The sequence below is a fragment of the Ambystoma mexicanum genome, chromosome 12 (genome assembly GCF_040938575.1).
Source record: "Ambystoma mexicanum isolate Mex_15411 chromosome 12, UKY_AmexF1_1, whole genome shotgun sequence".
Classification (NCBI taxonomy): Eukaryota; Metazoa; Chordata; class Amphibia; order Caudata; family Ambystomatidae; genus Ambystoma; species Ambystoma mexicanum.
In genome coordinates, this window is record NC_090936.1 from 1,182,595,666 (window position 1) to 1,182,619,232 (window position 23,567).

The 23,567-nt window shown below is 54.1% G+C and overlaps 1 protein-coding gene across 5 annotated transcripts in view; it reads left to right on the forward strand.

The window, feature by feature from the left end:
• The window catches only part of SLC38A1 (solute carrier family 38 member 1), a 697,300-nt gene that overhangs the window by 185,564 nt on the left and 488,169 nt on the right, over positions 1–23,567 (forward strand). For all 5 annotated transcript variants that reach the window (XM_069629833.1, XM_069629835.1, XM_069629832.1 and 2 more), the window contains one exon: positions 12,053–12,256. In XM_069629833.1, the coding sequence (XP_069485934.1) occupies positions 12,053–12,256 (204 nt within the window). The remainder of the gene's footprint in view (positions 1–12,052; positions 12,257–23,567) is intronic.

Genomic DNA, 23,567 nt, shown 5'->3' on the forward strand with positions numbered 1-23,567 from the left:
ATCAATGCATATCTTGCCTCCACTACAGGTACCCCTCATTTGTCTACTCCCCATTTCTCCCCAACTCGCCTCTAAAAATTCCTTCTACTTTACACTGCACACACAGAGAGGCCCCCACATGGGTACCTCAGGCCTATAAGTTACCACATCAACATTAATTGAGTGATGACGAAGCCCCCCCTTTTCGGATCTAGCAACGCCCCTTCATCAGCTGTTTACCCCAGACTGCAGCGCTGTAATTGGTCAAGTTTAAGGTTCTCCCTTCTGGGCAAACGTGCTCCCAAGTGTCACTGCTGAATCCACAAAAGCAGCGCGGCACTTCCGACCTGCACCCATCTGCCTCCCCCTCCATCCATGCCCCTAACAACAACATCCACCACCACCACCCGCATTATTTCCTTTACAGATCCACTCCCAGTGAGGCACCAAAAATGGCAGAAGAGCCCTTTACAAAACTATTTTACATTACAACTGTCTGCTCAGTGTAACTCTTTTCCAAAATGTCAATACAAGAAGCAGGGTGTGCATTACACAACCTTATGTAATTCATTCCCCTGGCACGGTCAGTGAAACACCTTTTATTATTATTAATGAGTGCGGACCTAGCTTCGAGAAGCAATAGGGCGCTTTACAGAGGAAACAACCGAACAGATATACAGCAGGGGGTTGAATACAGAGGGGCACATAGGAGGGGTACAGCTGTACAAGGTGGCGTGGAGAAGAGGGGCAGGCGGCGTCTCGCGAGTCAGGTGGCACGGGGCGAGGTGAGAATCAGAATGTCAGTATAGATTGGGCTCCTAAATTAGTACTTCAGCACCTGCAGTTTCACCTGCCCTTTATTGTAATCTAGCAATCACACCTGTGCTTTATTAATATCCTGCCATCTTGCCCACTTCATAGCAGCCTCCAGCTCAAGATGCCTGTAATAGCTTGGTACCTGAAGTAACACCCGGACCAGCAGGTAAGTTATCTGTAGATTTATTGGTAAGTATATGCCAGGAAGACACCGGCACGTCCCTCATGCCAGTTTACTTTCTCCAACTGTAGATGTTAGAACCCCTGTTCATAACATAGCACATAGCTTTCCACATTCACTGACATCACAGTATTCCAGGTCAGTGATGACACTCACACTCAGCGATACACTACAACACTTCTCCCTCCATACATTTCTGAAACAAGAAAGATCTCCAACTCCAATACCTTCACCAGAACAATCCCCCACAAGTACGTGTGGCCAGCACGTAAATGCACCAACACACCGGACCCCAAATGGACACTATTAATATATTTAGATACACTGTCCACCGGAAGCTTGCTCAACCCCAAAACCAACACAGAATTATACTAAAATGCCAAAACACAGCGCACCATAACCTACATGGCACCCCAAGAATCTGTACCCAGCATGTGCCACGAAATTAAATGGTAGAAAAGAACCTGCACTGTAAACGTGCCAAAGAATACACTCAAACCCCACTCCGGCCCCACAAAACTACAACAAATGAGGAACCCACTGAAGTGGAATAAGGGCTACACCTCCCCTAAAACCTGAACTGGAAAAACACTTGAGGACAAAAATAACAAGCTAAGCACTACCACCTGTTTCAAGATGTCCCTTGAAACCTAGAGCCTGCCACGCTCCAGCGTTCCCCAAAAGTACAATACACTAACACACCAAACCTTCTATGCACCAGACAACCTTCCACCATAGTCTGGACCCAGGGCACCAGGGCTGCCACCCCTAGGCACAATCCCAGCTCAACAAAGAGCACAACACGCACTTCACCACTAACATCAGCCCATAACAGCACTCATCAAGAGCACACCTAACACACAAGAACACCATAAGAAAACACGGTCAACTTAAACTGCACCAAAACACACTCCGTAAAACACCACACCAACGGGACCCCAGGTCCCTACCGACTGCCCTTGACAGTACACCAAACACACCTAGGACCCCAGGTCCACCCCAACTGCACCACCACAGCACACCGTAACTACAACCCAGGACCCCTAGTCCAAGCCAAACTGCACACTGCAGCACACCCTAACTACAACCCAGGACCCCTAGTCCAAGCTGACTGCACCACCGTACCACACCATCACTACAACCCAGAACCCCTAGTCCTTGCTAAACTTCACCACCGCAGCACATCATCACTACACCCAGGACCGCTAGTCAGCACCAGCAAAGCTTCCATAACCAGCACTAACGGATACTCAACGCCACCTCACCACTCCACGCACAACCCATGCCACGCACGAGACGGATGACACATCTAACACCTAAGCATAAAACTTTGGCCTTAATGAGCACTTGGAACGGATAATCACAAATGCTTCCTCACTGAATGACGAAAAAGAACCCAATTCTCCAGGAAAGAGAATGATTTCCCATGATGATGATATAGAAACATTACAGTCAAAAGATGGACCCCACCAACCCACGAGTCCAAAGCCTCCCGTAAATCCAGGACAGAAAAACCAATTAGGACCCTCCTGCAAAAGAAGTCATGTTACAATATCAGTACGTATACTCAATAGCAATAGGCAATAATGCAAAACACAATAATGGACATGAACCCGCAACCCACGAGTCCAAGTAATCGCATTTCCAGCCCACCTGCAGAAAAAAAAACTGGTTAATCAACAAAACTACTGGAATCACTCTATGAGCAATGTCCAAACACACGGGCCACGACACAAACACATGCCACACACACATACACACACACAGAGGCCCGACACCGACAGCCAACCTAACACATAAGGCCACTACATGTACACGAAACAACACACAAACAGGCCCTGAACGCATACGCAACGTACCCTTAAAAAAGGATTGGAACGTCCTCCTCACACTGGGCCTCCAACAGTCACAGTCAAAACCCAACAGTCACAGTCAAAAAATGGCATTGCATCTGAACCAACCATGAGGAACTCCTTCTCCTGCCACGCCACACCAACGTGTTGATCTTGAATACCACGTTACCGCTTGCTCCAGTAGGTAATTGTTAGGCAGAATCCTGTGCAGTGCCCTTAGGGACCACCACACACAATTAAGACTACAAGTGGTGATACACGTTTTACCTTTGGTACAAACCTGTACTACTATGCCATAGTGGTAGCAGTGGCGGAGCAGCCAGGCTTATCTCAAGAGTATATGAGCAGTTGCAGAGATTACACAAAGGCACCACAATTACTGTGACTCAAGCAAACACTGACTCAAGGTTTCAGGTAGAAAAATATAAGTACATTTAGTTTTTAAACCATTCGTTATAAACACAACACTTCTATTAAACTTCAATAAAAACCACACGTTAAATATACTACAACTAACCAATTCACTTTGTACAGTAAGTCTCAAGGTAAGTACCCTGTGTTTGAATGAACCGGTGTTAGGCACAAAACACGTTACCGCGAATACGATTGCGATCACTTTTTGACAGTTCGGTCTACTAAACAAACGCGTATCCGTGACATGAAATGCTACTGGGGCAAAAACACACTTAGCACCTGAGATACCCAAAGGGAGTTGGAGGCAAAAATCACAGGCAATATTTTGGTTAGGCAGGCAGAATCAAGAAACACTCAGAGACAGGAGTTCAAAAGTGAAAGGGCCGGAGCCAGGGTCGAAAGACACCGGGGCCAGTTGCCGAAGATCACACGGTCTAACGGTTCACGATTTAATGGAGCCAAAAGTACTTCGATATTGTCAATGTTCGGAAGCAAAAGTTATAAGAAGGAGGGAAGACAAGGTCAAACCTTGGAAATGAAGAAAAAGGGATTCACCCAGTTTTCTCAACAGAACACAGTACCTTATTCCAATGGTGCAGCTGGTGCCCTGGCAGTTGTTCCTGTTGGTTTCCCGCAGACCCATGATTCCTGGAGCTTCGTCAAGAAGGAAGACGTCTGAAGGGGGTCTGCACCACACAGGGATGAGGCCGGCAGCAGCGACACGGAATAAAAGGTGCGCTCCTTAAAAACAGGAGAGGCTCTTCAGGTGGCTATCCGGACCACTACAGCAGTGTGCAGCGATTTCGACCACGGAAGAGGATGCTCTGGCTGAAGAAGATGAGCTGGTTATCCCCACCAGGCTCAAGGGAAGAAGACTCCGGACTGGATCTTCTCTGAGTCGTTGAAGGGCACATAGCTCAGGACTGCAGCAGAGCTTCACCGGGATGGAGTAGTTGCAGCAGCCGGCGTTCTCTCCACTTCTCTTTGGTTCCTTGTAGTTCCAGTGGCGACTCTCTGACTTCTATCCCAAAAGACCTGCCTTTTATGCGAAAAACCGCCATTCACGCAGCTTGGCTGTCCATCTCCCAGTGGGGGGGTTGCCCAGCCCGGACAACTGCCCTGGCCAATCATGACAAAGTGTGACTTGGGTTTCCTAGGATACCCTGTGCAGGGGGTGACTACACCCCTCCCTCACATTCAGCCCACCTAGACACCCAAGCGCCTGGTGCAGGGCTTCTGTGCAGAAGCCCGCCAAAAGACAGTGAACAAAGAAGGCAAACCTAGTTTGCCGCGGAAAGTAAAACACAAGAAGGACTTTAACAAAAAGAAATGGCAAATAAAACCAACCGGAACCAAAAGAAGGACGATTTGGTCAAGCGGGTTTATGTTCGAGGCTAAAATAATAGCCAAGAACAGTACCATGTTTATCTAATATAATCGCGGTAGAAAAGTTAGGGTAGATACCACTGCCACCAGCCAAGTTTAAATGTTAAAAGAGCAAAACAATGCTCTAGGAGGTACAGATAAAAAGGGATACGAGTTAACCCTTTCCAGTACTCCATGGAAGATGGGGTGTACTGTATTTGTGGTAGATTGACTAAGTAAAGTTAATGGCAACTTTACCCTTTTCTGGGGGACAGTAGTCGCCTCAGAAATGGAGTCGAGGGAAGTCTCAAAGACAACCCTGTGCCACGGCACTGAAGGTGCTGTGTGACACACACAAAGAAGGGGGCTACTGAAGTGGTGTACTTCAGAGTCCACAATCACAAAAACAGATGGAAACACATAGCTTTCCCCCCACTCTTACCTGTGTTTTGCTAACTCTTACCAGGTGGAAAAAATAAACTCCAGAAGTCCAGCAAAGCTGCTGGGGGTCTCACTAGGTGAGGGAAATTAGCCATAAATGAGACATATAAACACACCATACCTGGGGTCCGTTCTGTCCGTTACTCCCCAGCCCACGCTCCAAACATTGAAAAACATCCTTTTGCCACCTTGGATCCTGGGACAAAACAACATTCATCCAGCAACAAAGGTCCAACGTCACTCCGTTTCCGCCACGCCGCACACGCAGCACGGTCCAAACCCCACACGCGTTCCAGCAGGACACGCTGACACGCCAACGGATGACCAGCTGATGTCACCATTGGGCCAGCGGGCACCGTAGGGGTCACATCGCTGCTACCCATTACTCTGCGGCAATAATGAAACGTCCACTGCGCCAGGAAAGCTATACCCTGACGCCCTCAGTTACCGCAACCACATAGTCGCCCACACAGCCTAGCAAACATCCATGTGCCTCACTGCTCGCCGGGCAGCCCATCTGCCAGCCCCTTATCTGGCCAATGGAGGCTCGACCGATGCAGCTTCTCCTCTGCGCAGACCGTCAGAACGCTACTCTGCGCCCCGGAGACAAACTCAGCACGGCTCCTTCCACACTGCTGCGCTGCCTGGCAGGACGCTCCTCCGCGCCACAAGGACAGGTTATGAGCCGCCTCCTTCTTCACTCCTGTGCCGCCTGGCAAGACGCTTCTTTGCGTGGCCCGACGCTCCTCCACGCCACATGGACAGGATTTGCTCCGCCTCCTTCTTCACTCCTGCACCGCCTGGCAAACCGCTCCTTTGCGCCCTGGAAGCAGGCTAAGCAGGGAATGAGCGGCGCAGCTGCAGCTGACACCACAGCCTCACCGCACCATGCTGCTATGCACCGGACTTCAACGCGTCCGACTCTGTGTCAACACACCAATAACACTGCCTTCAGCACCACCCGGCCTACTGAAGCTTAGCTACCAGGTCCTGATCCCAGAGCTAACTGAAACTGACATCCTCACACGGGACGTATACCACAGAGGGCGATGTTCCTGGCTCAAGCGCTGCCCGCTATTCAACAGGATCCCATCCTCGTCGCCAGTGAAATAGCTTGGTACCTGAAGTAACACCCGGACCAGCAGGTAAGTTATCTGTAGGTTTATTGGTAAGTATATGCCAGGAAGACACCGGCACGTCCCTCATGCCAGTTTACTCTCTCCAACTGTAATGTTAGAACCCCTGTTCACAACATAACACATAGCTTTCCACATTCACTGACATCACAGTATTCCAGGTCAGTGATGACACTCACACTCAGAAATACACTACAACAATGCCCCCACTAGGTGCTACACAGCCTCAGGTAGAAATAAGTTTATCCTAGGATTATTATCCAGTGCCCAAAAACATGACACCCTTAATAGTGTGGGCAGATCTGAAAATAAGTTTGAATACTGATTGATATCGCTGAATATATTTGATATGCAAAATAGTGGTGGGACATTGTGTTCCTCCTGACATGGAGTCACATGACAGGCCGCGTGTGTGTGAAATGAAAATCCGCATCAGTCTCTGGCTCCCTCTAGCTGGCCGAAGTCAGGTCCTGCCTCCTAGCTCTGCCCCCTCCTCAAGCCTCCTCCAAGGAAAGTTCAGACCTGACTCTCTGGCTCCCTCTAGCTGGCCGAAGTCAGGTACTGCCTCCTAGCTCTGTCCCCTCCTCAAGCCTCCTCTAAAGGAAAGTTCAGACCTGAGTCTCTGGCTCCCTCTAGCTGGCCGAAGTCAGGTGCTGCCTCCTAGCTCTGTCCCCTCTTCAAGCCTCCTCCAAAGGAAAGTTCAGACCTGAGTCTCTGGCTCCTTCTAGCTGGCCAAAGTCAGGTCCTGCCTCCTAGCTATGTTCCCTTATCAATCCTCCTCCAAAGGAAAGTTCAGACATGACTCTCTGGCTCCCTCTAGCTGGCCGAAGTCAGGTCCTGCCTCCCAGCTCTGTCCCCTCCTCAAGCCTCCTCCAATTCAGACATGACTCTCTGGCTCCCTCTAGCTGGACAAAGTCGGGTGCTGCCTCCTAGCTCTGTCCCCTCCTCAAGCCTCCTCCAAAGGAAAGTTCAGACATGACTCTCTGGCTCCCTCTAGCTGGCCGAAATCACGTCCTGCCTCCCAGCTCTGTCCCCTCCTCAAGCCTCCTCCAATTCAGACATGACTCTCTGGCTCCCTCTAGCTGGACAAAGTCGGGTGCTGCCTCCTAGCTCTGTTCCCTCCTCAAGCCTCCTCCAAAGGAAAGTTCAGACCTGCGTCTCTGGCTCCTTCTAGCTGGCCGAAGTCAGGCGCTGCCTCCTAGCTCTGTCCCCTCCTCAAGCCTCATCCAAAGGAAAGTTCAGACCTGAGTCTCTGGCTCCTTCTAGCTGGCCGAAGTCAGGTGCTGCCTCCTAGCTCTGTCCCCTCCTCAAGCCTCTTCCAAAGGAAAGTTCAGACCTGAGTCTCTGGCTCCTCCTAGCCGGCCGAAGTCATGCGCTGCCTCCTAGCTCTGTCCCCTCCTCAAGCCTCCTCCAAAGGAAAGTTCAGACCTGCGTCCCTGGCTCCTTCTAGCCGGCCAAAGTCAGGTCCTGCCTCCTAGCTATGTTGCCTTATCAAGCCTCCTCCAAAGGAAAGTTCAGACATGACTCTCTGGCTCCCTCTAGCTGGCCGAAGTCAGGTGCTGCCTCCTAGCTCTGTCCACCACAAGCCTCGTCCAAAGGAAAGTTCAAACCTGACTCTCTGGCTCCCTCTAGCTGGCCGAAATCAGGTCCTGCCTCCCAGCTCTGTCCCCTCCTCAAGCCTCCTCCAATTCAGACATGACTCTCTGGCTCCCTCTAGCTGGACAAAGTCGGGTGCTGCCTCCTAGCTCTGTCCACCCCAAGCCTCCTCCAAAGGAAAATTCAGACCTGACTCTCTGGCTCCCTCTAGCTGGCCAAAGTCAGGCCCTGCCTCCTAGCTCTGTGGCCTCATCAAGCCTTTGAAACATCCACCTGGCTCTTAGCACCTGTTTTGAAAACCACTGTCCCGGCAGTATCTTAGTTTCCACTTCCATGCACCCTCCCGTCCTTGATTGCCCCATGGACTCGACAACAGAAGTCTTATCGTGTGACTCCACCTTCCCCCGATGGCACACATCCCACACACCTCAATGCATGCTTGCAGACCTTCTAAACATGTACAATGACTATGGGCATCACCAAGTCCAACCATTTCGCCAACCCCGTTGCCTCTTTCTGGTGTCACCCCCGCAAACTCTCCTGTAACCTCCAAGCCCTGTTATGCTGCCCTACCCTCAAACTATTTCCTCCCCCCCATCTCAGCGGATGACTTTGCTCTCTACTTCTCCTCCACGACCTGGGAGATCCGCGGCCTCCTCGCCAGCCTCCTTTCCCTCCTTTCTCCTGCCTCATCCGCTTCATCCCATTCATTTTTGCCATCCCCCTCCTTCACTCCTTATCCCCTGCCAGCGGTCCACCACGTGACCCCTTTGCTCCACCAATCATGAAATCATGCCCACCATTGATCTGCTCCAAGACATCCTCCCTCTTTTAATCCTTCAACACTATACCACGATCTTGCCTTCCTGCCTGAAGAAAGCCCCCATCCTTGATAACCTCAACCCCCCTCTGCTGCCCCGAACAGTGCAGTGCTTTTTGGCAGGACTGTTGAGGACAGCAGAGAGCTGTTTGAGGATATCGGGGACCGGGTTCTATGTCATTCCATCGCCAGGTTTTTTTTTGCTGAGTATTTTTGCCGCAAATATTTGCCCGAAAAAACGTATCAAGTTTATTTTGTTAAATTTGGAGGGGTTTCCCCAACCCCTTTCCCAGTTATTTGCTACCTATTCCCTGCACCCCCTACCCCTTATATCCCTTTACCCCCTGAACACCCTTATTTTTACAGCCAAAAATTGGCGGCAAAAAACCCTGCTGATGAATGAAGTTTGTACCAAGGACAGCAGGGCACGACGTCCTTTCATCGTGGGATGATTTTTCGCGGGGGTTTTACCGTTATTTTTTTAACGAAAGAAACTCATTGAATTTTTAGGGGGGGGTTAGACAAATATATGTTTGGGGTGTGGGTGTTTGAGAATAGCAAAAAAAATAAAGGGGCTGGGGGTCGGTGGGGGAACCCTCCAAAAATCAAAAAATTCAAATTCAATGAGTTTTTTTCATAAGAAAATCTGCTGTAAAAACCCCTGCGAAAAAACATCCTGCAATGAAATGACATGGAACCGGACAGCAGCTACCTCAAGGCAGGCAGGGAAGATCACGTTAGAAGTTTAGACTAGGATTAAAATAAAATATCTCCTAGCCAAATTTGGGAAGACCATTTTTGATGCCTCCTGCCTCCTGGAACCCCATTCCCTTGGATCTAAAAATGACCACGTCTCTTGTTGATTTCAAAAAGAAGCTGAAAACGTTTTTTCTCTAGGGCTCCTTAGTTCTAGTTCTTGCTCTGCTCACTAACTCTGTATCGCTGTCCGGTTTTGTGTTTGTTGTATGTCTTTTTCGTGCGCCTTGCGGCCCACGGGCGATCTGGCTCGTTACTAAGAATTTAAATAAATAAATAAATAAAATAGGGATGGTACAGAGAAGCAGGTGAGCAGTGGACATTCTTTGACAGTACAGGGGCCTGGCTCTCTTCTTTCCTTTTACTCCGGAAACACTTAAGCCCAGGCCTTCCGTTCTGGGACTTGTAGAACTGGCTTTCCTATCAAGCGCCTTAGACGGCCCGTGGGTGGTAGCAGCGCGCGGTATAAATCAACATAACGTAACATAACATCATGGGCCTTAACGTGGAACATGAAAAGTGTCGTTGACCAAAGACATAGGAATGGCTGAACGTATTGAATCAAAGCAAGGGCCACAAACACCCAATAATGCATGCAGCAAAGGTGAATGTACGTTATGTTGGTAGTGCCAGGGGATGGGGACTGGTGCCTTAGCTGCTGAGAGACCTGCCATCCAATCCCGGCTTTGGCACGTGACCAAAAACGATTGGATTCTGGGCAAATCATTTCATCTCTCTGTGTCCCAAATTCTAGGAATACGCCAAAATTACCGAATACAAATCACCGACCCCACCAAAAGACCTAAAATACATACCACCAAAATTCCGAACTACAAAAAGTTTGAACCTTTTGTGGTATGTATATTTTGGTGGGGTCGGTAGAAAAACAAAGGTTGCCGGGTCTGCGGGGCTGTCCCCCGCAACACCCTGTTCACTATACTATATAGTATGTATAAAGTATAGTGAATGGGGTGTTGCGGGGGACAACCCCGCAGCGGACCAAACTTAAAAAAAAAAAAAGCTGCAGGGGAGTGCCACGCAACACCCCGCTCACCATCCTATACAGTATAGTGAAAGGGCGTTGCGGGGACACCCCTGCAGCTTCCCGAAAAAAAAGAAAAAGAAAAGGACTCTGCGGCGCCGGCTCTCGATCACGGAAGTGGAAGGGAACAGGCGTCTCAGGGTACGGCCTGACGGAAGGCAAGGGAAGTAAGGGTCGGGGGTGGGGGTAGGGGGTTTGGGCACATCGGAAATGTTCAGGGGAGTAATGATGACCGAAGATTATAAATGACCGAAGAGCGGTAAAATCACACGGATTCAAATTCTAGACATGTTCATTATTAAATGAAGTGTTCCACCTTCTGTCCACAATCCCATGTTTCTTCCTTCCCGATTTACCTCTTGGTTTTCCTAACATGGTCTTACCTGGACCCCAAATGCCCCGCGCCTCCATGTTCGAATATCACCCGCTACAATAAACGCTATCGGGCCACCCTACTCCACCCTACTCCACTACTCCTTGGAATAGGGTGGCCCATAGTCCTGTGTTTGGTGGCACTGTCCCAAATGAACGGCCTGCGTCCTGTATCCCAAATGCAGCCCATCTGGGGAAGTCTCCAGTTTAGTCGTCTCCCTGCAGCACTCGGGGGCAGGGAGGCAGACTGGATGAGCTGCTCTGTCTTCTTTCTCTGGCCATTTACCAAGAAAGGGGTCGTCCTTGGGTCTATCAAATAGTGTATTAACACAACGCCATGTTTCGGCAGAGTATTGAAATGGGAGCAATTAGTGGTTTCACTGGTGCACATGTTGGGTTTGTAGAAATGGGAGAGGTGCATAACTAGAAGAATGCTGTGTGAAATACTGACAACAAGCAGATGACCTCATTCTGAATTTTATTTCACCATGTCCTAAAGTCTTTATAATGCCGTGTCAAAACTCAAAAGATTTATTTAGGCTCACGTGATGCAGATACTCACATCTATTCAGGATAGGGGAAATGCAGCTGTCATACTCTTTTTGCTCAGCCTGTTGCTATAATGATTTATATATGTATTGTCAGGTTCGTTTATTTTGAGATTTGTGGACAAGTCAGTGCCCTGTATCCATAAGGGCTACGGTAGTATTTTTTTTTGTTTTAGTTTTGGATATTAGTTGGTTCTGTTGGCACTGCTTATAAGTCGAAAGTATTTACATGAGAAGTGAATACAGGGGAGATGGCATAAGGTGGAGGGACACCCAAGACAGCCGCTAGGTGTTGTTTGTGGTTTTTACCTACCCACTAACCGCCCCAAGGGCATGCCAGGCTGTATGTCCATTCTCACTACCCCCTGGCCCTCCCTGCCCAAAACAACCCCCAAGATGCCTGAGCTTGCTTTGTGCTTTTATGGGGATGCCAATGCTATTTCTAAGCAGCCTTCTGGAAGGTAATGGCCTAATCACAGTTGGAAAAAAGGGTCCTTGTGTAAAAAGAAAATGTACAAAATGTACCTTTTAGGGAAGTGATTCATACGCAATATGTGTGTCCTGTCCTTCAAAAAAGTGCTAAAGTGTCCTGGGTAACATTTTTTTTTAAAGTTGGCCACTCTGCATTGTAGCCATGCCCTTACTATATGAAATGTCTCAAATAAATAATAAACTGAGTGTGATCACGTGATGGCCGCCATTTTGAACGCATGCCATTGCTTTGTTTCCTTAGGGTCATCAATATTTCGCACTCAAGCGAAGACCTCGCCCTCCTGGCGCCAGGGCAGGTTATCGGGCACCTAAACCCCAAAACCACCATGCACTTCAAGAGCGGCCTGGAGCTGACGGAGCTCCAGAGCATGCGCACGCCGGAGGACGACAACGTCAGCAACGACTCCAACGACCTGAGCGAGGGCGACAGCGCCCCCAGAAGTAGGTGAGTACGTGTCCAGACTAGCACACGGCCGCCAGCGAGCGGGGGTTATTTTTAGAGCCGCTGCTGAATTATTGACATGTATGCTCTATTTTAAGATGGTATTTGCATCTGCCACGCAGCGGGCTGTGCCTGTGCGTGGGTTGCAAAAGAAAGCAGCCGAGTTTCCAACGCAAAGTGCGCCCATGCTGCCCCTTGCACGGCTCAAGACACAGCTTCACAAGCAGTGGTCGAAGTGAGCGGGAACGGTCGGGAGCGGCGTTCCGCTACTTTTATTTTTTTTACTGTTCGCAGCTCCAGTACTTTTTGCAACCATTTCCATCATTCCGAGTTGAAAGCACGCTTCTCCACTGTACCACCTCCAATCAGTTCCAGCTAACCTGAAATCCATTTCAACCAAATGGGCTGCCAACCAGCATGACTGCAACCTTTGAAGTGTGTTGTACGTGGCTCCTTTCCTTCCTACTGTGTCTCCCGCTGGAGTCACAGTCCCACTACTTTTCTGGCGCACTTCTGTCACTGTTCGCATGGTGTGATTGCATTTGATTTTGAATTTATTGAGCGATATTTTACTCTGTGCAAGGGGCAATAGCAGGGCCTCATTAAGTGATAAAAATGGTACAGCAATTCCATTACCGCAAAATAATGGGCGGTATGCAGTGATTATGAGTAATCGCAAAATAACTAATCCATTTACAACAAATCCAAAATAACGAATTTGGGGAAAAAACAAAAAATGGGGTTAGGAGTGGGAATAGTGGTTTTGGGGATGAGGGAAAAGTATTAGGAACAAAAAAAGGGGGGATTGCGGGTGGAACTCCACCCCCCCCAAAAAAACAACCAAAAAGAAATTTGTTATTTTGGAATTCGTTATTTTGGAATTCGTTATTTTGGAATTCGTTGTAATTGGATTCGTTATTTTGGATTCGTTGTAATTGGATTCGTTATTTTGGATTCGTTGTAATTGGATTCGTTTTTTTGTGATTCCACATAATCACATGTAACCAATTGGGCGGTCATGGAATTCCCACCATCACCACTGTACCACTGAATTCATCCACCAAAATATGGAGGCGTGTTCAGTATTGCACCAAGCGGCGGAAGTAACATGGTGAGGTGTGGGGAGCCAGCAGGTGCACGGGTGCCGGGGGTGCAGACAGTGTTCATGCATGTGCCTCAGTCGCCCCTTTCCCAATATCTGCTTTTTGTGCAAACCATGTTCTGGTGCACAGTGGTAGGTATGTGTGTATGGCATTTATAAAGCTCCAATCCAGCCGGCAAGCAACGGAGCGCTCTACAATGGGGGAGCACCCAGAGTATTGCAAGTAGTGTGCAGCGGTAGCAGAGGGGCTGGGACTGGTAGTGGGAGCTGGGAGAGGGGACTAGGGAGGGGGGGAAAGGGGGTTGAGTGGAGCGATCAGTGATTGGCCAGATGTTCTTGGAGAGTTGGGCCATAAGGTCATCCCTGAAGTGGAGGATGGGGGGGGGGGCATTCCTAAGCATTGGTAACTTGGTCCAGAGACATATCAGAGACATATCTGTAGCAAGAAAAGGCCTCTTTGCTGCCCCCACCATCTCTCAGCTCTTTGGTTCCAGCCTGGGGATATCGCGGGTTCTGGTCGTGTGCTACTCTCTGGTGATGGGGACTTTTTCAGCCAAGAAGGGGACTGTTTTGTTTGCACCCCCATTTTGTTTTTTTCCATTTAGTTGTTTGAGGTTTCACAAAATGTCCACTGGCAGACTTACCAGTGGAAATCTCGTGAAATCTCGTGGGAACTTAAGGCAGCCTGTTGTTAAATCTTACTTGTTTGAGATTTCAAGAAATTTCCACTGGTCAGTCTGCCAGTGCAAATTTCGTGAAATCTCGAACTAAGTGGAAATTACGTGAACTCTCAAACAACTAAGGTTTAACTTCTTGCCAGCCTGTTTATATGTAATACTGTTGTTTACCTAAGGCGGTCAGATGACTCCATGCCACCAGGGACACTCAAGACCACTCCGGGGCTTTGCTTTTACCATAGTTTTACTCCAGTCCGTTCTATTAAATTGAAATGACCAGTCACTACAGCTCCCGCTGGGCCTTTAATAGGAGAAGTGAAAGTCCTGTTCTGGATAATTGTGTCCCAGCGGCTTGGGTTTATTTTACCTAAAACATTTGACCTAATCGCATTTGATCACATTTATTTCACCTTTTTTTCGGTCTAAAATGCAGTGGGGGAACCCCCGCAACCCCTACCCCACTTCTCATCAACCAAATTTATACCCTTACGCACCCCCATATATATATATTTAATTAAATTTGACCAAACAAAGGGTCAAAAAATTCAATGGAGTGTTTTTAGGTCAAATGTTTTTAGGGCAATTATGCTAATACCGGCCCAGCACTGGCTTGATCTAGCAAAAGCCATACTCTTGCCAAATATGGGAGGAATCACTGTTGCTCATGTGATGGATCGCTGTGGGCGATGGGGTGTAGGCCATAATAATAATTACTAGTTTTTTATATGGTGATTTAATCTAAATCGCTTTACATAGGACATATTTACAAAGATTACCCAATCAAAATTGGCACTCATGTATCGACTGCGGAGGGATGAAAGGCTGAGTTTCCCTTGCTGGGAATTGAACCTGTGACCTGCAGATCAACACAGATCACAACAACAAGCGTTTAACCTGGCGAGCCATGTATAGATAGGAGCAATACCATCAAAGGGCTGTTTGAACGAGTATCAATAATTGACACGTAATTCCGGTATTGACCAGAAGCCAATGTCACTTCTTGAAAATAGGAGGAATGTGGTCTTGTCTTGGAGAGTCTGTCACAATGCGCGCGGACGTGGCTTGAAGGATCTGTCGCTGCAGTGTCATGGACAGCGATGGGTCCAAACATATCCCTAGAGATTTTAGTCCCTCAAGAATTGGGGCAGGTCAGGCGGGAAAGTGTCGGATTCCCATAGTCATCATGGTTAAAGGCAGCGTCAACAGAAGCACCGTCTTATCTCCATTTAGCCCAGCCAATTCCTCGATATCAAGACTCCAATTTCTGAAACAGTAGTTTAGATGCAAAAGATGTTATCCTGAGTGCACCCTTCTACTCGGAAAAAGATCTTGGTGGTGTCCGCACACTTCTGAAAGACTATATCCAGGTCCACAGCATCTGGCCCACCGCTCCCTCTCTGCTTCCCGGCCCACCGCTCCCTCTCAGCTTCCTGGCCCACCGCTCCCTTGTGCCTTTCTGGCCCACCGCTCCCTCTCTGCATCCCAGATCACTGCTCCCTCACTGGCCCACCACTCCCTGACCCACCGCTCCCTCTCTGCTTCCTGGCCCACCACTCCCTGGCCCACCACTCCCTCTCTGCTTCCTGGCCCACCGCTCCCTCTCTGCTTCCTGGCCCACTGCTCCCTCTCTGCTTCCTGGCCCACCGCTCCTTCTCTGCTTTCTGGCCCACCACTCCCTCACTGCTTCCTGGCCCACCGCTCCCTCTCTTCTTCCCGACCCACTGCTCCCTCCCTGTTTCCTGGCCCACCGCTCCCTCTCTGCTTCCCGGCCCACCGCTCCCTCTCTGCTTCCCGGCCCACCGCTCCCTTGTGCCTTTCTGGCCCACCGCTCCCTCTCTGCTTCCCGGCCCACTGCTCTCTCTCTGCATCCCAGACCACTGCTCCCTCTCTGCTTCCTGGCCCACCACTCCCTGGCCCACCGCTCCCTCTCTGCTTCCTGGCCCACCGCTCCCTCTCTGCTTCCTGGCCCACCGCTCCCTCTCTGCTTCCTGGCCCACCGCTCCCTCTCTGCTTCCTGGCCCACCGCTCCCTCTCTGCTTCCTGGCCCACCACTCCCTCGCTGCTTTCTGGCCCACCGCTCACTCGCTACTTTCTGGCCTACCGCTCCCTTACTGCTTTCTGACCCAACACTCCCTCGCTGCTTCCCGGCCCACTGCTACTTCTCTGTTTCCTGGCCATTCGCTCCCTCTCTGCTTCCTGGCCGACCGATCCCTCTCTGCTACCCAGCCAACCGCTCCCTCGCTGCTTCCTGGCCCGCCGCTCCCTCACTGCTTCCTGGACCACCGCTCCCTCGCTACTTCCTGGCCCACAGCTCTCTCTCTGCTTCCTGGACCACCGCTCCCTCGCTGCTTCCTGGCCCACAGCTCCCTCTTTGCTTCCTGGCCCACTGCTCCCTCCCTGTTTTCTGGCCCACCGCTCCCTTGCTGCTTTCTGGCCCACCGCTCCCTCTCTGCTTCCTGAACCACCACTCCCTCTTTGCTTCCTGGCCCACCGCTCCCTCTATGCTTTCTGCCCCACCGCTCCCTCACTTCTTCCCAGCCCACTGCTCCCTCGCTGCTTGCCCGCCCATCACTTCCTCGCTGCTTCCCGGCCCACCGCTCCCTCTCTACTTCCTGGCCCACCGCTCCCTCTCTACTTCCCAGCCCACTGCTCCCTTGGTACTTTCTGGCCCACTGCACCCTCGCTGCTTCCTGGCCCACTGCTCCCTCGCTGCTTCCCAGCCCACTGCTCCCTCTCTGCTTCCCATCCCCGCTCACCCCTCTGATTTCTAGACCACCGCTCACTCTTTCTGCTTCCTGGCCCACCACACCCTCTCAGCTTACTGGCTCACAGCTCCCTTGCTGCTTCCTGGCCCACCGGTCCCTTGCTGCTTTCTGGCCCACCGATCCTTCGCTGCTTCCTGGCCCACTGCTCCAGTGCTGCTTCCTGGCCCACCTCTCTCTCGCTGGTTCCTGGCCCACAGCTCCCTTGCTGCTCCCTGGCCCACTGCTCCCTGGCTGCTTTCTGGCCCACCGCTCCAAGGCTGCTTTCTGGCCCACTGCTCCCTCTCTGCTTCCTCGCCCACCATTCCCTCACTGCTTCCTGGCCCACCGCTCCTACGCTGCTTCCTGGTCCACCGCTCCCTCTCTGCTTTCTGGCCTACTGTTACCTCTCTGCTTCCCGGTCCACTGCTCCCTCTCTGCTTTCTGGCCCACCGCTCCCTCGCTGCTTTCTGGCCCACCGCTCGCTCTCTGTTTCCCAGGCCACCGCTCCCTCTCTGCTTCCTGGCCCACCGCTCCCTCGCTGCTTCCTGGCCCACCGCTCCCTCACTGCTTTCTGGCCCACTGCTCCCTCGCTGCTTTCTGGCCCACGGCTCCCTCGTTGCTTTCTGGCCCACGGCTCCCTCACTGCTTTCTGGCCCACAGCTCTCTCTCTGCTTCCCGGCCCAATTCTCCCTCTCTTCTTCCCGGCCCAATGCTCCCTCTCAGCTTCCTGGCCCACCGCTCCCCCTCTGCTTCCTGGCCCACTGCTCCCTCTCTGCTTTCCGGCCGCCGCTCCCTCTCTGTTTCCCAGCCCGCCGCTCTCCCTCTCTGTTACCTGGCCCGCCGCTCCCTCTCTGTTTCCCGGCCCACCGCTCTCTCTCTGTTTCCCAGCCCACCGCTCCCTCTCTGATTCCTGGCCCACCGCTCCCTCACTGTTTCCTGGCCCACCGCTCCCTCGCTGCTTCCCGGACCACCGCTCTCTCTGCTTTTGGGCCCACCGCTCCCTCGCTGCTTCCCGGACCACCACTCTCTCTGATTCCTGGCCCACTGCTCCATCGCTGCTTTCTGGCCCACATCTCCCTCGCTGCTTTCTGGCCCACCGCTCCCTCGCTGCTTCCTGGCCCACTGCTCCCTCGCTGCTTACTGGCCCACCGCTCCCTGGCTGCTTCCCGGCCCACTCCTCCCTCTCTGCTTCCTGGCCCACCACTCCCTCTCTGCTTCCTGACCCACTGCTCACTCACTGCTTACAGGCCCACCAATCCTTTGCTGCTTCCTGGTCCACCGCTCCTTCTCTGCTTCTTGGTCCACTGCTTCTTCTCTGCTTCCTGGCCCACCGCTCCCTCTCAGCTTCCTGGCCCACTGCTCCCTCACTGCTTCCAGGCTCACTGCTCCTTCCCTGCTTCCTGGTCCTCCGCTCCTTCTCTGCTTCTTCGTCCACTGCTTCTTCTCTGCTTCCTGGCCCACCTCTCCCTCTCTGCTTTCTGGCTCACTGTTACATCTCTGCTTCCCGGCCCACTGCTCCCTGGCTGCTCCCTGGCCCATCGCTCCCTGGCTGCTTTCTGGCCCACTGCTCCCTGGCTGCTTTCTGGCCCACTGATCCTTCTCTGCTTCCTTGCCCACTGCTCCCTCTCTGCTTCCCCACCCACCATTCCCTCACTGCTTCCTGGCCCACCGCTCCTACGCTGCTTCCTGGTCCACCGCTTCTTCTCTACTTCCTGGTCCACCGCTCCTTCTCTGGTTCCTGGACCACCGCTCCCTCGCTGCTTCCTGGCCCACCGGTCCCTTGCTGCTTTCTGGCCCACCTCTCCCTCGCTGCTTCCTGGCCCACTGCTCCAGAGCTGCTTCCTGCCCTCCTCACCCTCGCTGATTCCTGGCCCACAGCGCCCTTGCTGCTCCCTGGCTGCTTTCTGGCACACCGCTCCCTGGCTGCTTTCGGGCCCACTGCTCCTTCTCTGATTCCTTGCCCACTGCTCCCTCTCTGCTTCCTCACCCACCATTCCCTCTCTGCTTCCTGGCCCACCGCTCCTACGCTGCTTCCTGGTCCACCGCTCCTTCTCTGCTTCCTGGCCCACCGCTCCTTCTCTGCTTCCTGGCTCACTGCTCCTTCTCTGCTTCCTGGTCCACCGCTCCTACTCTGCTTCCTGGTCCACCGCTCCTTCTCTGCTTCCTGGCCCACCGCTCGCTCTCTGCTTTCTGGCCCACTGTTACCTCTCTGCTTCCCTGCCCACTGCTCCCTCTCTGCTTTCTGGCCCACTGCTCCATCGCTGCTTTCTGGCCCAGGGCTCCCTCTCTGTTTCCCGGCCCACCGCACCCTCGCTGCTTCCTTGCCCACCGCTCCCTGGCTGCTTAATGGCCCACTGCTCACTCTCTGCTTCCCAGTCCACTCTTCCCTCTCTGCTTCCTGGCCCACCACTTCCTCTCTGCTTCCTGGCTCACTGCTCCCTCACTGCTTCCAGGCCCACCGCTTCTTCTCTGCTTCCTGGTCCACTGCTCCTACTCTGCTTCCTGGTCCACCGCTCCTTCTCTGCTTCCTGGCCCACCGCTCGCACTCTGCTTTCTGGCCCACTGTTACCTCTCTGCTTCCTGGCCCACTGCTCCCTCTCTGCTTCCTGGCCCACTGCTCCCTCACTGCTACCCGGCCCACCGCTCCCTCGCTGCTTCCCGGACCACCGCTCTCTCTGCTTTTGGGCCCACTGCTCCCTTGCTGCTTCCTGGCCCACTGCTCCATCGCTGCTTCCTGGCCCACATCTCCCTCGCTGCTTTCTGGCCCACCGCTCCCTTGCTGTTTCCTGGCCCACTGTTCCCTCGCTGCTTCCTTGCCCACCGCTCCCTGGCTGCTTACTGGCCCACTGCTCACGCTCTGCTTCCCGGTCCACTCTTCCCTCTCTGCTTCCTGGCTCACTGCTCCCTCTCTGCTTCCTGGCCCACTGCTCCCTCACAGCTTCCAGGCCCACTGCTCCTTCACTGATTCCTGGTCCACCGCTCCTTCTCTGCTTCTTGGTCCACTGCTTCTTCTCTGCTTCCTGGCACACCACTCCCTCTCTGCTTTCTGGCTCACTGTTACGTCTCTGCTTCCCGGCCCACTGCTCCCTGGCTGCTCCCTAGCCCACCGCTCCCTGGCTGCTTTCTGGCCCACTGTTCCCTGGCTGCTTTCTGGCCCACTGCTCCTTCTCTGCTTCCTTGCCCACCATTCCCTCACTGCTTCCTGGCCAACCGCTCCTATGCTGCTTCCTGGTCCACTGCTCCTTCTGTGCTTCCTGGCCCACCGCTCCCTCTCTGCTTTCTGGCCCACAGTTACCTCTGTGCTTCCTGGCCCACTGCTCCCTCTCTGCTTTCTGGCCCACCGCTGCCTCGCTGCTTTCCGGCCCACCGCTCCCTCTCTGTTTCCCGGCCCACTGCTCCCTCTGTTTCCTGGCCCACCGCTCCCTCTCTGTTTCCTGGCCCACCGCTCCCTCGCTGCTGCCTGGCCCACCGCTCCCTCACTGCTTCCTGGCCCACCGCTCCCTCGCTGCTTTCTGGCCCACAGCTGCCTCTCTGCTTCCCAGCCCAATGCTCCCTCTCTGTTTCCCGGCCCACCGCTCTCTCTCTGTTTCCCGGCCCACCGCTCCCTCTCTCTTTCCCGGCCCACCGCTCCCTCGCTGCTTCCCGGACCACCGCTCCCTCTCTGCTTTCAGGCCCACTGCTCCCTTGCTGCTTCCTGGCCCACACCGCTCCCTGGCTTCTTTCTGGCCCACTGCTCCCTCTTTACTTCCCGGCCCACTCCTTCCTCTCTGCTTCCTGGCCCACCGCTCCCTCTCTGCTTCCTGGCCCACTGCTCCCTCACTGCTTCCTGGTCCACCGCTCCGTCGCTGCTTCCTGGTCCACCGCTCCTTCTCTGCTTCCTAGCCCACTGATTCCTCAATGCTTTCTGGCCCACTGCTCCCTCACTGCTTTCCCGCCCACTGCTCCCTTACTGCTTTCCCGCCCACCGCCCCTTCGCTGCCTGCTTGCCCACTGCTCCCTCTCTGCTTCCCAGCCCACTGCTCCCTCTCTGTTTCCTGGTCCACCACTCCCTCGCTGCTTCCTGGCCCACCGCTCCCTCGTTGATTCCTAGAACACCGCTCCCTCTCTGCTTCCTGGCCCACAGCTCCCTCTCTGCTTCCTGGCCCACAGCTTCCTCTCTGCTTCCTGGCCCACTTCTCCCTCCCTGTTTCCTGGTCCACTGCTCCCTTGCTTCTTCCTGGCCCACTGCTCCCTCGCTGCTTCCTGGCCCATTGCTACTTCTCTGCTTCCCGGCCATTCACCCCCTCGCTGCTTCCTGGCCGACCGCTCCCTCTCTGCTACCCGGCCAACCGCTCCCTCACTTCTTCCTTGCCCACCGCTCCCTCGCTGATTCCTGGACCACCACTCACTCTCTCTGCTTCCTGGCCCACCACTCTCACTCTGCTTCCTGGCCCACTGCCCCCTCCCTGTTTCCCAGCCCATAGCTCCCTCTCTGCTTCCTGGTCCACTGCTCCCTCGCTGTTTCCTGGTCCACTGCTCCCTTGCTTCTTCTTGGTCCACTGCTCCCTCGCTGCTTCTTGGCCCACTGCTCCCTCTCTACTTCCCGAACCACCGCCCTGTCGCTGTGTTTCTGGCCCTCTGCTCCCTGGTGGACCGCTCCCTATTTGCTTTCTGGCCCACCGCTCCCTCTCTGCTTTCTACCCTACCTCTCCCTCACTGCTTTCCCGCCCACTGCTCCCTTGCTGCTTTTCCGCCCACCGCTGCTTCCTGGCCCACCGCTCCATCTCTTCTCCCTTGTGCACCGCTCCCTCTTTGCTTTCTGGCCCACTGCTCCCTCGCTGCTTCCTGTCCCACCGCTCCCTCTCTTCTCCCTGGCGTACCGCTCCCTCTTTGCTTTCTTGCCCACCGCTCCTTCACTGCTTTATGGCCTACTGCTCCCACTCTGCTTCCCAGCCCACCGCTCCCTCGCTACTTTCTGGCCCACTGCTCCCTCACTGCTTTCCTGCCCACTGCTCCCTCGCTGCTTCCTGGCCCACCGCTCCCTCTCTGCTCCCTGGCACACCGCTCCCTCTTTGCTTTCTGGCCCACCGCTCCCTCACTGCTTTATGGCCCACCGCTCCCTCTCTGCTACCCGGCCCACCGCTCCCTCTCTAGCTTCCCGGCCCACCGCTCCCTCGCTACTTTCTGTCCCACCGCTCCATCTCTGCTTCCCGGCCCACCGCTCCCTCTCTGCTTCCCGGCCCACTGCTCCCTCTCAGCTTCCCGGCCCACCGCTCCCTCACTGCTTCCCGGCCCACCACTCCCTCACTGCTTCCCGGCCCACCGCTCCCTCTCTGCTTCCCGGCCCACCGCTCCCTCTCTGCTTCCTGGCCCACTGCTCCCTCGCTGCTTTCTGGCCCACCACTCCCACTTTTCTCCCTGGCGTACCTCTCTCTCTTTGCTTTCTGGCCCACCGCTCCCTCACTGCTTTATGGACCACCACTCCCTCTCTGCTTCCCGGCCCACCGCTCCCTCGCTACTTGCTGGCCCACCGCTCCCTCACTGCTTTCCTGCCCACCGCTCCCTCCGCTCCCTCTCTGCTCCCTGGCGCACCGCTCCCTCTTTGCTTTCTGGCCCACCGCTCCCTCACTGCTTTATGGCCCACCGCTCCCTCTCTGCTTCCTGGCCCACCGCTCCCTCTCTGCTTCCTGGCCCACCGCTCCCTCGCTACTTTCTGTCCCACCGCTCCCTCTCTGCTTCCCGGCCCACCGCTCCCTCTCTGCTTCCCGGCCCACCGCTCCCTCTCTGCTTCCCGGCCCACTGCTCCCTCTCTGCTTCCTGGCCCACCACTCCCTCGCTGTTTCCTGGCCCGCCGCTCCCTCTCTGTTTCCCAGCCCACCGCTCCCTCTTTGTTTCCGGGCCCAAAGCTCCCTTTCTGTTTCCTGGCCCACCTCTCCCTCGCTGCTTCCCGGCCCACCGATCCCTTGCTGCTTCCGGGCCCACTGCTCCCTTGCTGCTTCCTGGCCTACCGCTCCCTCGCTGCTTCCCAGCCCACTGCTCCCTCTCTGCTTCCCAGCCCACCGCTCCCTCACTGCTTCCTGGGCCACCAATCCCTCGCTGCTTCACGACCCACCGCTCCCTCTCTGCTTTCGGGCCCACTGCTCCCTCGCTACTTTCTGGCCCACTGCTCCCTCGCTACTTTCCGGCCCACTGCTACTTCTGTGCTTCCCGGCCATTCACTCCCTTGCTGCTTCCTGGCCGACTGCTCCCTCTCTGCTTCCCGGTCAACTGCTCCCTTGCTGCTTCCTGGCCCATCGCTCCCTCCCTGATTCCTGGACCAACTCTCACTCTCTCTGCTTCCTGGCCCACCACTCCCTCGCTGTTTCCCGGCCCATTCCTACTTCTCTGCTTCCCGGCCATTTGCTCCCTCACTGCTTCCTGGCCGACTGCTCCCTCTCTGCTTCCCGGCCCACCGCTCCCTCTCTGCTTCCTGGCCCACTGCTCCCTCTCTGCTTCCTGGTCCACTGCTCCCTCGCTGTTTCCTGGTCCACTGCTCCCTCGCTGTTTCCTGGTCCACTGCTCCCTCGCTGCTTCCTGGCCCACTGCTCCCTCGCTGCTTTCTAGCCCACCGCTCCCTTGCTGCTTCCTGGCCCACCACTCCTTTGCTGCTTCCTGGCCCACCGCTCCTTTGCTGCTTCCTGGCCCACCGCTCCTTTGCTGCTTCCTGGCCCACCGCTCCTTTGCTGCTTCCTGGCCCACTGCTCCCTCACTGCTTCCTGGCCCACCGCTCCCTCGCTGCTTCCTGGCCCACCGCTCCCTCTCTGCTTCTTGAA